This window comes from Meriones unguiculatus, chromosome 2 (assembly GCF_030254825.1).
Source record: "Meriones unguiculatus strain TT.TT164.6M chromosome 2, Bangor_MerUng_6.1, whole genome shotgun sequence".
In the NCBI taxonomy this organism is placed as follows: Eukaryota; Metazoa; Chordata; class Mammalia; order Rodentia; family Muridae; genus Meriones; species Meriones unguiculatus.
The window spans coordinates 158,452,184-158,465,541 of record NC_083350.1 but is presented as its reverse complement, the minus strand read 5'-3'; the positions used below and the strand labels follow the sequence as shown (position 1 = coordinate 158,465,541).

Here is a 13,358-nt window from a genome sequence, read left to right as displayed (position 1 = left end):
AACAACAGCCCCTTAAAGTCGTGGCAACTAACCATCGTAAATAGCACTACTCAGACAGAGCCCTCACTTGAATCAGGCCCTTTCTGTGACTTCATGGCAAAGGCGGCTTTATCTTCCCAAGGCGGAATCCCTCTCTGCTCAGCAGATTTTGGTTTTGGGTTTTCTGTTTGTTTTCTTTGTTTTGTTGGTGGTGTTTGTCTTTTAAGCCCATTGTGGCCTTAACTCAGTTCTATATGGTAGTGAGAAGACTCCTTGAACAATAATCAAATGTAAACTTCAGATGACAGTTCCTGGTATTTGCGTGTTTCTCAAGTCACTGGCATTCATGTATGCACTGATATAAGTGACCAGCACTTTCCTGGGCTGCTGTCATTGAAGTGTGGCACCAAATGTCCAGTGGACAGTCACACAAGTACTTCCCTTTTTGCAAATGTGGTCATGTGTCTGTCAAATAAGGTCCAGAACTCCTTTTCTCCTTGTAAACATGGCAGTGCATCAGCTGAGATCCAGAGGTCTGGGTTCCTTGCTACTTCTGCAGCCATGACCTCAGCACTCCTTCATTCTCAGTTCTTCCCTCTCCCTTCCTCCCCTCCTTCCTTTTTGTGTTAGAGATTGAACCCAGGACCTCACACACGCTCAACTCATACTCCTCCCATCTATCCAAGTCAAATCTTGGATGCTTCTCACGTTTCATGGAGTCCTCCCAGGAACGCCCAGTCAGTTCAGTCTCAGATCTGGAGTTAGAATGGCCCAGTGCGGTGTACACCCAGGGCCCCAGGTGAGCCTCTAGCTGAAAACAAGTGCTTTCTTTTTATTCTGTCTACTCGCAGTGATGATGTGCTGGAAGTGGCGGTGCCCACCCTCAGCCCTACCACCCAGAAGTCTGAAGCAGGAGGAGATTGCATTCTTTAATCCCAGCAATCGGAGGCAGAGGCAGGCAGATCTCTGTGAGTCTGAGGCCACCGGAGATACATAGTGAGACCGTGTCTCAAAACAAACAAACATCAACAACAAAAAGAAAACACATCAAAATAAAAAGACAGTGATGGCAATGAGCACAAGAATAAAGCTACAAGAACATTGGAAAAGAAGCCTTAGGCCCAAAAATTCAACATCAGGCTTCTTTCCCCCACCCCCAATGGATCTTTCAGAAAGTTAATCAAAGCTCCATTTCAGGAATATTATTTAATTTTCATACGGAAATCATATAATGCAAATTATAATGAAGCATATCAATTTAAAGACAAAATTGCCTGGCATGGTAACTCAGTTCTTTAATCCTAGCACTCAGGAGGCAGAGGCAGGTGGTTCTCTCTGAGTTCAAAGCTAGCCTGGTTTACTTAGTGATTTCCATGCAAGCCACAGCTACACAGTAATTCAATTGTGTTTTAGTTAGGGTTTCTGTTGCTGTGAAGAGAGCCATGACCACAGTAACACTTGTAAGGAAACATATAATTGGGGCTTGGCTTACAGTTCAAAGGTGTAGTCCATTATCACCATTGTGGGAAGCACAGCGGCATGCAGGCAGGGTGCTAGAGAGATAGCTGAGAGTTCTACATCTGGATACGCAGGCAGCAGGAAGAGAGAGACTCTGGGCCTGGCTTGGGCTTCTGAAATATCGAGGTCCACCCTCCCCCGTGACACACTTCCTCCCTCGTCCTATGAACCTATGAAGCTCATACATACATACATATATACATACATACATACATACAAAATTGTGATCCAGTGGTGCACACCAGGCACATACTAGGTATGCCCCCCCACCCCCAAAGCCACAGTTTTACAAAGAATTCCTGAATCCATGGTCTGGATACCTTTGTGGAGCAGCAGCATCTGAATGCATGCTCAAATGCACATGCATGTCCACACATGGCTTATAAGTGCTGGTTCACATATCCACATATATGCATGCTCACATTCCTCACACATACTCACATGTGTGCACGCGTGCACACATAGTAACTGAGAATAAAGTCTCACTTTGTGCCGGGCTCCATCCGTGTGAGGGACTTGCTGCATGTGACCATTTTCTCACCACAGAGACCATCTAGGGTAAGCCTTACTAGTATTGTCATAATTTTCTAGATCAGGGAAGTGGAATTCAGGAACATACAGGGACGCAGTGATACATATGAAACCAGCATTCACAGCCAGCCGCAACTCTGGGCCCAAGTTAAATGCCGCTTTCATGAAGCATGATACCCAAGTAGGGTGGATAGAGGCCTCTTCCGGGTCAAGTAGAGGTTGCTCTCCTTTATGCCCACGTAAAACTTATCACAACCACACCCAGGCTGGGAACGGAGCACTTGATGGGAGGTTCTACTCCAGTACTCTAAGAAAACACCTTCCCAGACATACGCCTCTCTCCAGGTCCCCGAGGCCAGCTGGCTCCTCACTTGACGTGTTCTCTGTCCTTTGTTCAGCGGGGCTCCTCACGAAGGACAGGGGCCAGCAGAACAGCTCGGCAGATTAAGGGCATGGTCACCAAGCCTGAGGACCCGAGTTTGATCCCTGGAACCCACATGGTGGAAGGAAAGGACCAACTTTTCTGCAGGTTCTCCTCTGACCACCCCAGTGTGTGCTGTGGCCTGTGTGCCTGCCTGCACACACAGGAATAACTACAGTAAAATAAAAACATGATGAGGCTGGTGCACTGTCTGGGGGTTCTGTAAGATTTGGAGGTTTTATTTTTAAGGCAAGATATCGTACCTCCCAGACTGGCCTCAGACTCACTATGAAGCCAAGGGTAAGCTTGCGTTTCTGATTCTCCTGCCCCGCCTGAGCACTGGGACCACCATGCCTGGTTTATTATTAAGGAGAGTCCAGGATGGCTGGTTGAGCACTCTACCCCCTGAGCTGCCCCTCAGCCCGCCTAGTGTGTTCTAACCCGGCAGATCTGGGTCCTGCTGACGCTGGGGGAGCTGAGCCGGTTCTCTGAGAACACGGGGGTGGTGCCCGGCGGGTGTATGTGGGTGAGACACTCCCTTGGTGCTCAGGTCCTGGGTCGGCCCAGGAATGACCTTTCCTGTGTTGGTGTTTAGGTTTGTCCACCCCCGTTTTGGGCCCATCAAATGCATCCGCACCCTGCGAGCTGTGGAGGCCGAGGAAGAGCTGACCGTCGCCTATGGCTATGACCACAGCCCTCCGGGGAAGAGCGGGCCCGAAGCCCCTGAGTGGTACCAGGTGGAGCTGAAGGCTTTCCAGGCCACCCAGCAAAAGTGAAAGGCCTGGCCCTGGGGCCCAGGGACCTGGAATAGAAACTTGGATCTATGCACTACATTTGTCTGACCGACAACCAGGGACTGTTCATGCTGTGACATCACATCCTCTCACCCTGCGTCAGCAACGACTTTCTCGCATACTAACTAGGTTTGACTGTATTACTCATACCAGATTCCAAATTAGCTAGCCTTGCAACAACGCCCTGCTGAGAGGTACTGTCCAACTGTAGACAGCGTGATGTTCTTTGACGGCGGAAGTCTAAATCTGGACCGAGTTCAGAGATACCAAATGATTAGGCTGAAAAAGGGAAATGGGGTTTTTTCAGTCATTTTTCGTCGGTGGGTTTTTTCTTCTCCATGAGGGTTTCTCTATGGCCGGCGCACATGGCCTTCAGTCACCCTTGCCTGCTGCCATGTGCAGGGCAGGAAGCGGTGACATCTTTACATAAATGTAGGGCCATTTGCCTTTTAACCTTTGATCTGTATCTTGCAATCGAATGGCTTTGTTTTTGTTGTTAATCTCTCTAGTGAGCCGGAGCCCAGTCTTCTGAGTCACTTTCCTTAGCCTCACTATTTTAGCAATCCTTTACAAGAGAGAGCTTCCGAATGGGTCTTGCATTCATAGCAGTGTATAGGTCTCTCTGGTTCTTTATCATTTCACTCTTACGTCCTGATATAAATTACTGGCTCATAGGGCCAGACTGTTATTATAGACTTATTATTCTCGCATGTAAACAGAGCTATCTTTGCTTTCAGATGTGAGAAGAAATGAATTTACTTTGTTTGCATTAAGTTATGAAAGAGGTGTAAGATATGCTTTCAGGAGGAAGCGAGGGAAATTAGTATTTCTAAGCAGTTGTGGCAATTTTGCAGCATCTTCAGTCGTGCTGGCAGTTTTTTCTCCTTGGGTACACATTAACTGTGCACAGCCTAGTGCTGTCTGGCATCTGACACAGCTCATTGAATTTAAATACAACAGCTAACATGCATTCCAAGGCAGAATGCAAAATTCTCCTTGAAATCAGTGTCGTGAAGGCAGACTTGCTGATGACTAGGTGCGAATTGGATCTTTAGCTCAAGCTTCTCAGCACAGTGATTTCAAAGCACTTCGCTGCTTCCAGGCGCTATAAGCCAAGAGTTCACACCTGTGCAGTTCCTTCACTAGCCTCTCAGCCACCTCACAAGCCATACATAATCACAACTGCAGAAATACAGAGGAAAATCCCATTATTTTAGTTTAGCACATTAGATCTGTAACATAACTGGACTGCTCTGAATGAATGCTGAGTTTGGGGAACTCCCCCAAGGCGTCGCTCCATCACCAGAAGGGCCTGAGAAAAGCAGTGGCAAAAGCTGTCAACAGGGCTGCCCTAGGCCTGTGTTGGCTTAGGCTTAAAAGCTAAAGCTGTCCAAGCTGTAAGAGATGGTTGAGGGAGTTTGGAATGGGAGAGGGAGATGCGTGCTAGGAATGGGTGGAGATGGAGGGAGGAGACAGGGAGAGGGCAGTTATTTTTGTTGTTGTTTTTGTCTCTTAATGGCTTCCTGCTTTCCCAAGAGTTCCATCTGGGGCTGCACACAGCTTGCCCATCAAACAGCCCCAGAATGAAGGAGTCAGCCCTCAGTTATAATAGCTTCGCTCTGGGCTCTTTCACAAGCTTCCTGAAACACCCAGCATCAGGCTCTGCACCTGTGCTTTCCAAGACAGCTGGTCACGTCCCCTGTTTAAAAGTTTAAGGAGGTAGTTTGCTCAGGAGAAACCTTCTTGGGACTCGTCAGGAGTCTCCTGCAAAGATGATTGAATAGCTTTTAGACTGCAAGTCCACACGATAGGATGGCTTCTGTTCTGTTGAAAGAGACCGTGCAGTAAACTGAGCAGGTTTAAAGTCTTCTGAGAGGGGCTTTCATGTAAATGTGTCCAGAGTTGGCTGCCTCAGGGAGAACTGTGGCTGTGTTCTGCTCTGGCAGTCAGAGGAAGAGAGGGCAGGTCCTACTTCCAATGGCCTGTGCTCCCAGGATTTTACCTGGAGATGGAACCTTAGCCTCAGTGGCAGTGGGGGCTCAACTTCTATCCTAAAGGGCTATTCTAGCAATCTCATCCAAATGGAACTCAGAAGTAACTTTGGGGGCTTGAGGGACAGCAGGTAAAGGTGCTTGTTGCCAAGGCTATGACCTGAGTTTCATCTCTAGGACCTCCATAGTGAAAGGAGAGAAGCAGCTCCTGAAAGCTGTCCTCTGACCACACACAGCACAGCATGCATGCACACACATGCACACACATAGACGCAATGTGGGGAGTAAGCTGGCTAATCTACTTTTCACATTCTGTACTGGGAGAAGACACTCTGGGCCTCAAAACTAGCAACGTGTCCGTGACCCTTGGAAAAAAATCACAGGAAGCAATTCACATCACTGAGCCTCTCTGTCTTCCCACCTCCCTGCTTGTTTCCTGCATCTCTCAGCTCTTTCCTTCTGCTGTATGAGAATCCTGGGTGTGTGTGCAGGACCGCAACCCATCTGATGGCTCTTCCTCTTTATGTCCTGAGTTCTCTCCTCTCTTATTAGACTCTGTGCCTTTCCCTGAGTGTGGCCCATTCCAACTACTGTTTGCCCTACCTCCCTTCATCCCTCCTCTCCCTCTCCCCCTCCCCTTCCTTCTCCCTGTCCCTCTTCCTCGCCCTTCTCCTCTCCCCACTCTCCTTTCCTCTCCCTCTCTTCCTCCTCCTAGCTCCTGTACCTGTCCCCTCCCTTTCCCTCTTCCCCTCCCTCTCCTAAATATTCAGCTTTGTCACGAGTTGCATCTGTTAAAAGTGAGGTAGAGAAGCCAGAGAATTAGCAGCTGAGGAAGGTTGGAGTTTGCTCCTTGTTTGGCCTAAAGTGGGAGAGCCTTAGAACGTACCTTCTACTTCGCATCTGCTGTAGACGGAAACGGGAAGCGGGCAAATCTGGTCTTCCATCAGGATCATTATCACAAACACATGATTGAGATTCTGTGTGGTTGCGGGGGAGGAGAATTAACCTTCTGCTGTCTTCCACACAGCTGGAGCCTGTGCGCCTGCCTGACGCCCTGGTGTGAGGGCATTCATTCAGAGCTGTCCCAGTCCAACCCTGCATGACTTGATCCATCGTTAGCACCTTTTCTACTAATGGCGAACTATTGCCTTGTGTTAGAGTTAGGGCTAGGAATTAGTCACAGAGCATGCCCCCCCGAGGGGCGTTCGCTTGAACTAACAAAAGCAAAGCAAACGTAAGAATTGAACTTAGGACACAAAAGAATGATGAGGCTAAAAAGAAACAGGCGGAGGAGGACTTGAGTTTCTTAGTACCTATTCTTATTTTTACTGACTTAATCCCAAGCAACTGAAAAGGAAATTTTTTTTTTTTTTTTTTTTTTTTTTTTTGGTCAAGGCCTCTTTGAGCCTGATTAGGACTAGAGTTCAGCTTCATTACTCTTTGGGATTCGTCACAATTGAAAAACTGTTTCCTTATCACCAAACCACACATACACAAACATACACAGGCCGACAAGGCCATGTAATCATTTACAGCATTTAATTGTGACAATTAAAATTGCCCTGGGCTTCGGAATAGCTCAGTGGTCCAACATTTGCCTAGCAACTAGAGGTCTTGGGATACATCCCTGGTACGGGAGGGGGCTGGGGGTGGATTAGGAACAATTAAAAGGCTGTCTCAGTGAAAAAGTACGTGGCACTTTTATTAATTTCACTTAATGATTTTTTTTTTAATCTAAACTTCTCACTGCAAAATACACTTTAAAATCTCCCAAGAAGGTCAAGAATTCTGGGTTTTGTTTGTTCTCAAACAGCCACCTCCAGTTCTGTCTTCAGAGTAGTGACTTAGAATCCAGACATTTTTTGTTTTAGATAAACAAGCAAAACTATGTTGCAAGATGGATATTTGTACTGTTTATTTGCTGCAGATCAAAGGTTCACAAATATATTCGATTTACAGGTACCCGAAGTACTTGATAGATTCCCCAACACACACCTTGGATTTTTTTTCCCTTCAGAAACTTAAAGCCTTGGTGTCAGGATTTTTTGTTTTTGTTTCGGAGGGTTTTTCTTTTTTTTTGGGGGGGGGCATTGTTTTCAAAAATACTAAATTTTAAAAGTTTTATTTTGCCAAACGTGTGCATACATATTCAAAGCAATGAAACTATATCAAGCCATAGAGCCACAGGGGTGGAAACCCTTTTCACAAATTTTAATGTGTTTGTATGTAAATAGATGTTTGTATGAAATATTTTCATGGTAGAATGAATATATTTAAATGAAGTTGAATTATTCCAGTGCTATTTAAACACATGACAAAAATTTTTGGTGAGAATTATCAGAGTCTATTGAGATATAATGCAGATCAATTTTCACTTTTAGAAATCAAAAGCCTACAAACCGCTCTGACTGGCCACCACCTCCTGGCGGGGTGGTGTCCGATGTGAGGTAGGCTTCCCAGTGCCTCAGCCGCTTTCTGGTGGTAAGTTCGGTGCTAATGAAGGCGTGTTTACCTTTCAGTGATTCCTGCAGGCCTCCGGGGGCCTGAGAGCGAATCGAGGCGTTTAGAGATGCTGGTGCAGTTAACGGAGCACAATTTCTTTGCAGGACAGAATCCGAAGCCAGACTTGGCCGCGTAAACCTCAGAGCTGGGTTTCCCGGCCACCTTCACTCGCCACCCCTAACTGCCTAGTCACAATGTCAGGGGGGCCACCCTCAGTGGAGTTGGGGTCCGGACCCCGGGGTGGGACTTCACAGATTTACCAATGCTTTTTGCCTTCTGACTTCCCTCTCCCAGAGGGAGAAGGAGGGCAGCCGCTGGCAGGGGCCACTCTCAGCACAGTCCATATCCTGTCTCAGCTCTGGATGTCTATGCATCTAAGCACCCAACTTCAGCCAGAGAGGGAGACTTCTGCGGATAATGGAAACCCTTGATTCCTGTCTGTGACTTTACACGCAGTTGTTAAATGTCATTTTAATATGAAGACCATTCATGTACCTAAGACATACCTCCCAACTCTGACTCCTGAGTTACTGCAAAACAAAACAAAACTAAACGAAAATATCCTTTACAATGCTATTCCACGTGGGAGCGCTCCCTAAGCCACCTTTGGCCCTGGATATAACGAAACAATAATCTGACAGATTTCACTGTGTACACTAGCAATATGAACACTGAGCCAGTGCACCCCACCTAGCTACTTGGTTAATTACTCTTGATGCTCCAGGGACTACGGACGTCATGCCTGGTGGTTGCATAAGAAAGTCACAAAGTTACATCCATGATTCTTAGCTCCCTTTCTTCAGACGTTTTTCCTCCTGAGTTCTCTGTGTTCTCTTTCTCTATCCTAAAATGCATCTGTTGGGTTGTGAGGTATGTTTACGGGGTGGAAGCCAGGGGTCACGCTTTTGGCTTTGATTGTAACCAAAAGTCAACCCATTATAGTTTAAAAAAAAAAATTCTTTGGTCTTTTGTGGAATTTGAACTAAATCTATGAGCCTTATTCAATATCTCTAATTCTATGATTTTTTTAAATTATGGGAAAATAATGGAAGATGTTTACATGAGTAATGTTTGCCCTTACTGTGTTATGAATGAATTTTTTGTAGTGTGTCTGGGCGCATGTGCAAGAAAGTAGGAAAAATGTTTCTGAAACAAAACTTGACAACTATTTGTAATGAAAAGTATACTTAAAGATTGCTATAATTGCGCTATAGAAACAATGCAAGTATTAAACAAAATATACAATCACCTGTTGTCCTTTTCGACTTGTCTAGGGAAGACAAGGAACAGCAATGTTCATACTGTGTGCCTACCGCATAAGTGTTTAGAAATTCTAGTACATGGATGGAGAGAGAACTCAGGAGCACGCACTGGCTGGGCTGTTGATCCCAGCACTCGGGAGGCACAAGCAGGTGGTTCTGTGTTTGAGGCCAATCTGGTCTACAGATCAAGTTCCAGGACAGCCAGGGCTACACAGTCAGCCCCTGTCTTGAAAACCAAAAACAACACTAACAAACAAAGATTACACACTCTTACTGCTGCTCTTCCAGAGGACTGGTGCTGCCAGCTCCTGGCAGGCCGCTCACGACTGCCTGCAGCTCCACTCCAGGGATTGTCATGATGGCTTCTTCTGGACTCTGCAGGCTCATGCACTCATGTGCACATAACTGCACAGACACACGCTTATGCACAGAATTAAAAGTAGCATGCCGCTTTAAAATAAAGCCTGGGGGCTGGAGAGATGGCTCAGTGGTTAAGAGCACTGTCTGCTCTTCCAAAGGATCCGGGTTCAATTCCCAGCATCCACATGGCAGATCACAACTGTCTGTAACCCCAATTCCAAGGGATCTGATACCTTCACGCTAATGTACATAAAATAAAATTAAATAGATTATTTAAATAAATAAAAGCCTGTTTAAAAAATTTTTTTGTTGTTTTTCAAGACAGGGTTTCTCTGTGTAGCCTTGGCTGTCCTGGCGTAGACCAGGCTCGCCTCAAACTCACAGAGATCCACCTGCCTCTCGGCCCCATCAAGTTGACAGCTCTGGCTAACTGGGACATGCTCCCTTGATGACAAGTGTAAAACCATGTTCTCTGTTCATCCATCCGGCATATCTCTCAGCTTTACATGTAGCAGGCCCAAAGGCCCTTAAATGTGCACCGGTGGGTAGACCGGGGCAAAGAAGAGGGATAGAGAGAGTGGAGAAGGGCTGAAGAGTGAGTATATATATATTACCATTCTGTGCTGGGGAGAGACAGCCACACACACCTGAAATGAGTGCATATGGATTTGGCGGTAACCTTAGGAGTCAGGGCTGGCAACAGAGAGGGGTGCGTGGGCATGGGGTTCCCAGTGAGCTTCAGGGAATTGTGTTCCAAAGGACGGGAGGCCATTTCCCAGAAAGCCACAATGGAGTGAAACTTTGTCTTCAAAAAGCAGTTCTGTTCAACTGAGTTTATTACAGTTTTTAGAAACAATCTTGTTTGTTGGGAAAGTGGGGTTTTTTGTTTGTTTGTTTTTTTTAGATTTATTTTTTTATGTATATAAGTGTTCTATCTGCATTTACATCTGCCAGAAGAGGGAATCAGTTCACATTATAGATGGTTGTGAGCCATCATGTGGTCGCCGGGAATTGCACTCATGACCTTTGGAAGAGCAGACAGTGCTCTTAACCGCTGAGCCATCTCTCCAGCCCCGGAAAGTGTTTTAAATTACTTGTCTCCCCTAGGGATCTAATACAGGTTGCCGGGCTTGGCCACAAGCACCATTACCCACTGAGCCATCTTGCCAGCCTCTTTGCTTTGAGCCAGCATCCGGCTGCTGTTGCTCAGAGTAGCTTCAAGATGGGCAACTCTGCCTCCCAGCCTCTGGGGTTACAAGCATGTACTGCTGCTCCATGTGGCTCGGAAACACTCTCGAAACCATGTTGCCTGAGATCTTCTTCTGGTGTTAGTGAGCTAACACTTGCTCCAGCTGCGTTATCAGGCGGGGATGGAGGCCCAGGTGGAAGGACAGCATGGGGCTAAGGAGAGACAGAACTTGGGCTGTATCTTTTTTTTTTTTTTTTAACTTTTGTGAATTTCACATCAGGCACCCTAGCCCCACTAATCTCCTCCTCCCTTCTACCCACCCTCCATCCTCCCTGCCAACAGAGGGGATAAAACATCTTTGTGGAAGCCATAGTGTGTCATGGAATATCCTTTTGTCCACATGTCTTTGCTTGCAAATGTTCATTGCAGTGAGTCATTGGTCCGGTGGAGGCCTCTGGCTTCTGCGACTCTGTCAGTATTGCAACCTCACTGGGACTCCCCTTAGATATCCTGTTGTTGCTCCGTGTCATGGTGACCCTGTAGCTTTGCATCTGCAGGACTGGCCGCTTCACTGAGAACTCCAACAGTGCATCAGTGGGGTAGGTTTTGGGGTGGGCCAACACAAAGCCCGCCAGCTCTTCATATCCCCACCACGGGGGTGAGCTCTCCTGCCCTGCCCTGGCTTGCCTTGGCTCACCCATCCAGTGCCACCACCAGGAAGAGGCAGAGCTCTCCAGATCTCATGCCCTTGGGGCTGGCTTCCCCTGGGACCTAAAATACCTATCGTAGGTATTTTAAAGACCCCCCAGTTGCAGAACTGTAGGGGTGGGCTTTTAAAATGCAGGTTTGGGGCTGGGGAGATGGTTTAATAGGTAAGAGCACTTGCTGATCAAACATGAAGATTTTATATGGAGAGCACCCATATAAAAAAGCTGATTGTGGCCTCTACTTCAATGCTGATCTCAGTGCTGGGGAGGGGGAGCAGCAAGAGAGGGGGGACCAGAGGGTCACTTTGGACTTGCTGGCCACCAGCCCAGCTGCAGGTTCGGTGAGAAGCCCTGTCCCAGGAATAAGGCAGAGTGATAATGCCCCACACCCTCCACTGGCTTCAGGAAGCTTAGCATATACACCACCCACACATACATACACTCAAACATATGGCTTAATATTATTACATTTAGTGAGAGAAGACCAGGACATAGGTGCCATTGAAGATTTAATTTGTCAGTGACAGTCTCCCCATCTTGTGGGAAGTGCAAGATCAGTGAGGAGACTGAGACATCAGGAGAAGATAAGGGTGGCCTTGCCAGGCCACAGAGGAAGAGAATGCAGGCCACCCTTGGTACGCTAGGGCCAGGTGGTAGGTGAGGAGGACTAACTCCTTTCAGTGGACTAGGGGAGGGAAGGGAAGACAGGGGAGGGTGGGACCAGGAGGATATGAGGGAAGAGGCTACGATCTGAATACAAGGTGAATAAATTATGAAAATTTAAGAAATAAAAAGATTAGGGCAAGAGCTTTGCCTGTGCCTTCTGCAGGAAGGATGTTGAGTTAAGGGAAGCAGACGACCAGGACAGGATAGGTTCTGGGGTGCAGGAGTTTCTGGAGTCAGGACCCTGGGGCGAAAGTGACAAGAGATATCCAAGGACTGTACAGAGATGGCTGGAGTTGCATGTGCTGGTTTGCATGTGAAAGAACCCTGTGTAGGGTTTGCAGTTGCCCTGGGGAGCCGGCCAAGGGCTGTCATCAAAGCAGAGCTACATGTAGCTCAGTAATGGAGCGCTCACCTCTAGCTACCAGCCAGTAGGCCCTGGGAAGGGAGCGAAGGGTGAGCCCTTCGGTTGGGGTCTGAGTGACTGAAGTGTGGAGAAACGGGTTACTGGTAGGCACCTTCACACCCAGCTGTTCTTTCCGAAACAAAAGGGAGGTAATGCCCATATCCAAGGAGGTGGCATACAGCCAGAGACCTGGCAGCAGTCAATCACTGTGTCAAGTGTCATGCACATTCCCTTGACTCAGTCAAGGTTTCAGACTCAGAGTCTCAGATCCAGGGAGATAGGAAATGCCAGCAAAAGGGCGGGGGGAGCATCCGAAAAATGCAGTTGAGTTACTGGCGTTTTGAGCACCACGCCACCCAGGAGCCTTATTAATCACTGACAGCATTCCTGAGTTCACCCTCCAACTTCAGTGGGGTCAGGAGTTTGTCAGACGTTGGCCTCTTGAACTCTACTCTCGGCCCATTTCTGCAGGAAGTGCGTGTACACACACACATACACAGAGAACTGGAGCTTTGCCTTGCAATGTAGCCCAATGATTGATGCTTATGGTAGTGTTCTTGAGTAATTAAGAAAAAAATTAAAAGCAGAAATGATGGCGGTAGCAGTCTTAAAACTGCCCTCTGGGGGCCGTATCAAGACCCAAGCCTAATGTCCGCAGAAAACAAGAAGAATGAACTTCAAGCCGGCAGGATGGGATTGACTGAAATATCTTTCAAAGCTATCACAATGTTTGGAACTTTCTTCGAGTTAATATAGGAGGTGGGAGAAGTAGTTGAGGTCTAGCTAATAGCAGACTGGCTGTATATGGAAGCTGAGAGACGGGCGAGGGAGTTCATTATATTATAATGCCTGCTTTTATGTTTTCGTATCTGGAATAAAAAAGAAACATGAAACAATTTTAAGATTCCCCAAGGTTATTAACTGTAAACATATCACACTCAATCACTGAGGCAAACATCACCTGTCATAATTCTCTCTGGGCAGTTGCCTTGCTTTAATTTCTCGGGCCCACTGGCATCTAACCGCCATTGTGAG

The 13,358-nt window shown here is 47.1% G+C and overlaps 1 protein-coding gene across 2 annotated transcripts in view; it reads left to right on the top strand.

Annotated features, from left to right (window-relative positions):
• Setd7 (SET domain containing 7, histone lysine methyltransferase) overlaps positions 1–8,984 on the top strand; it is a 41,530-nt gene extending 32,546 nt beyond the window's left edge. The window contains exon 8 of one of the 2 annotated variants that reach the window (XM_021631045.2): positions 3,045–8,984. In XM_021631045.2, coding sequence (XP_021486720.1) covers positions 3,045–3,225 — 181 coding nt within the window. In that variant the 3' untranslated portion in view covers positions 3,226–8,984. The other variant, XM_060378295.1, reaches the window with a different exon arrangement.
• The last annotated feature ends 4,374 nt before the right edge of the window (positions 8,985–13,358 follow it).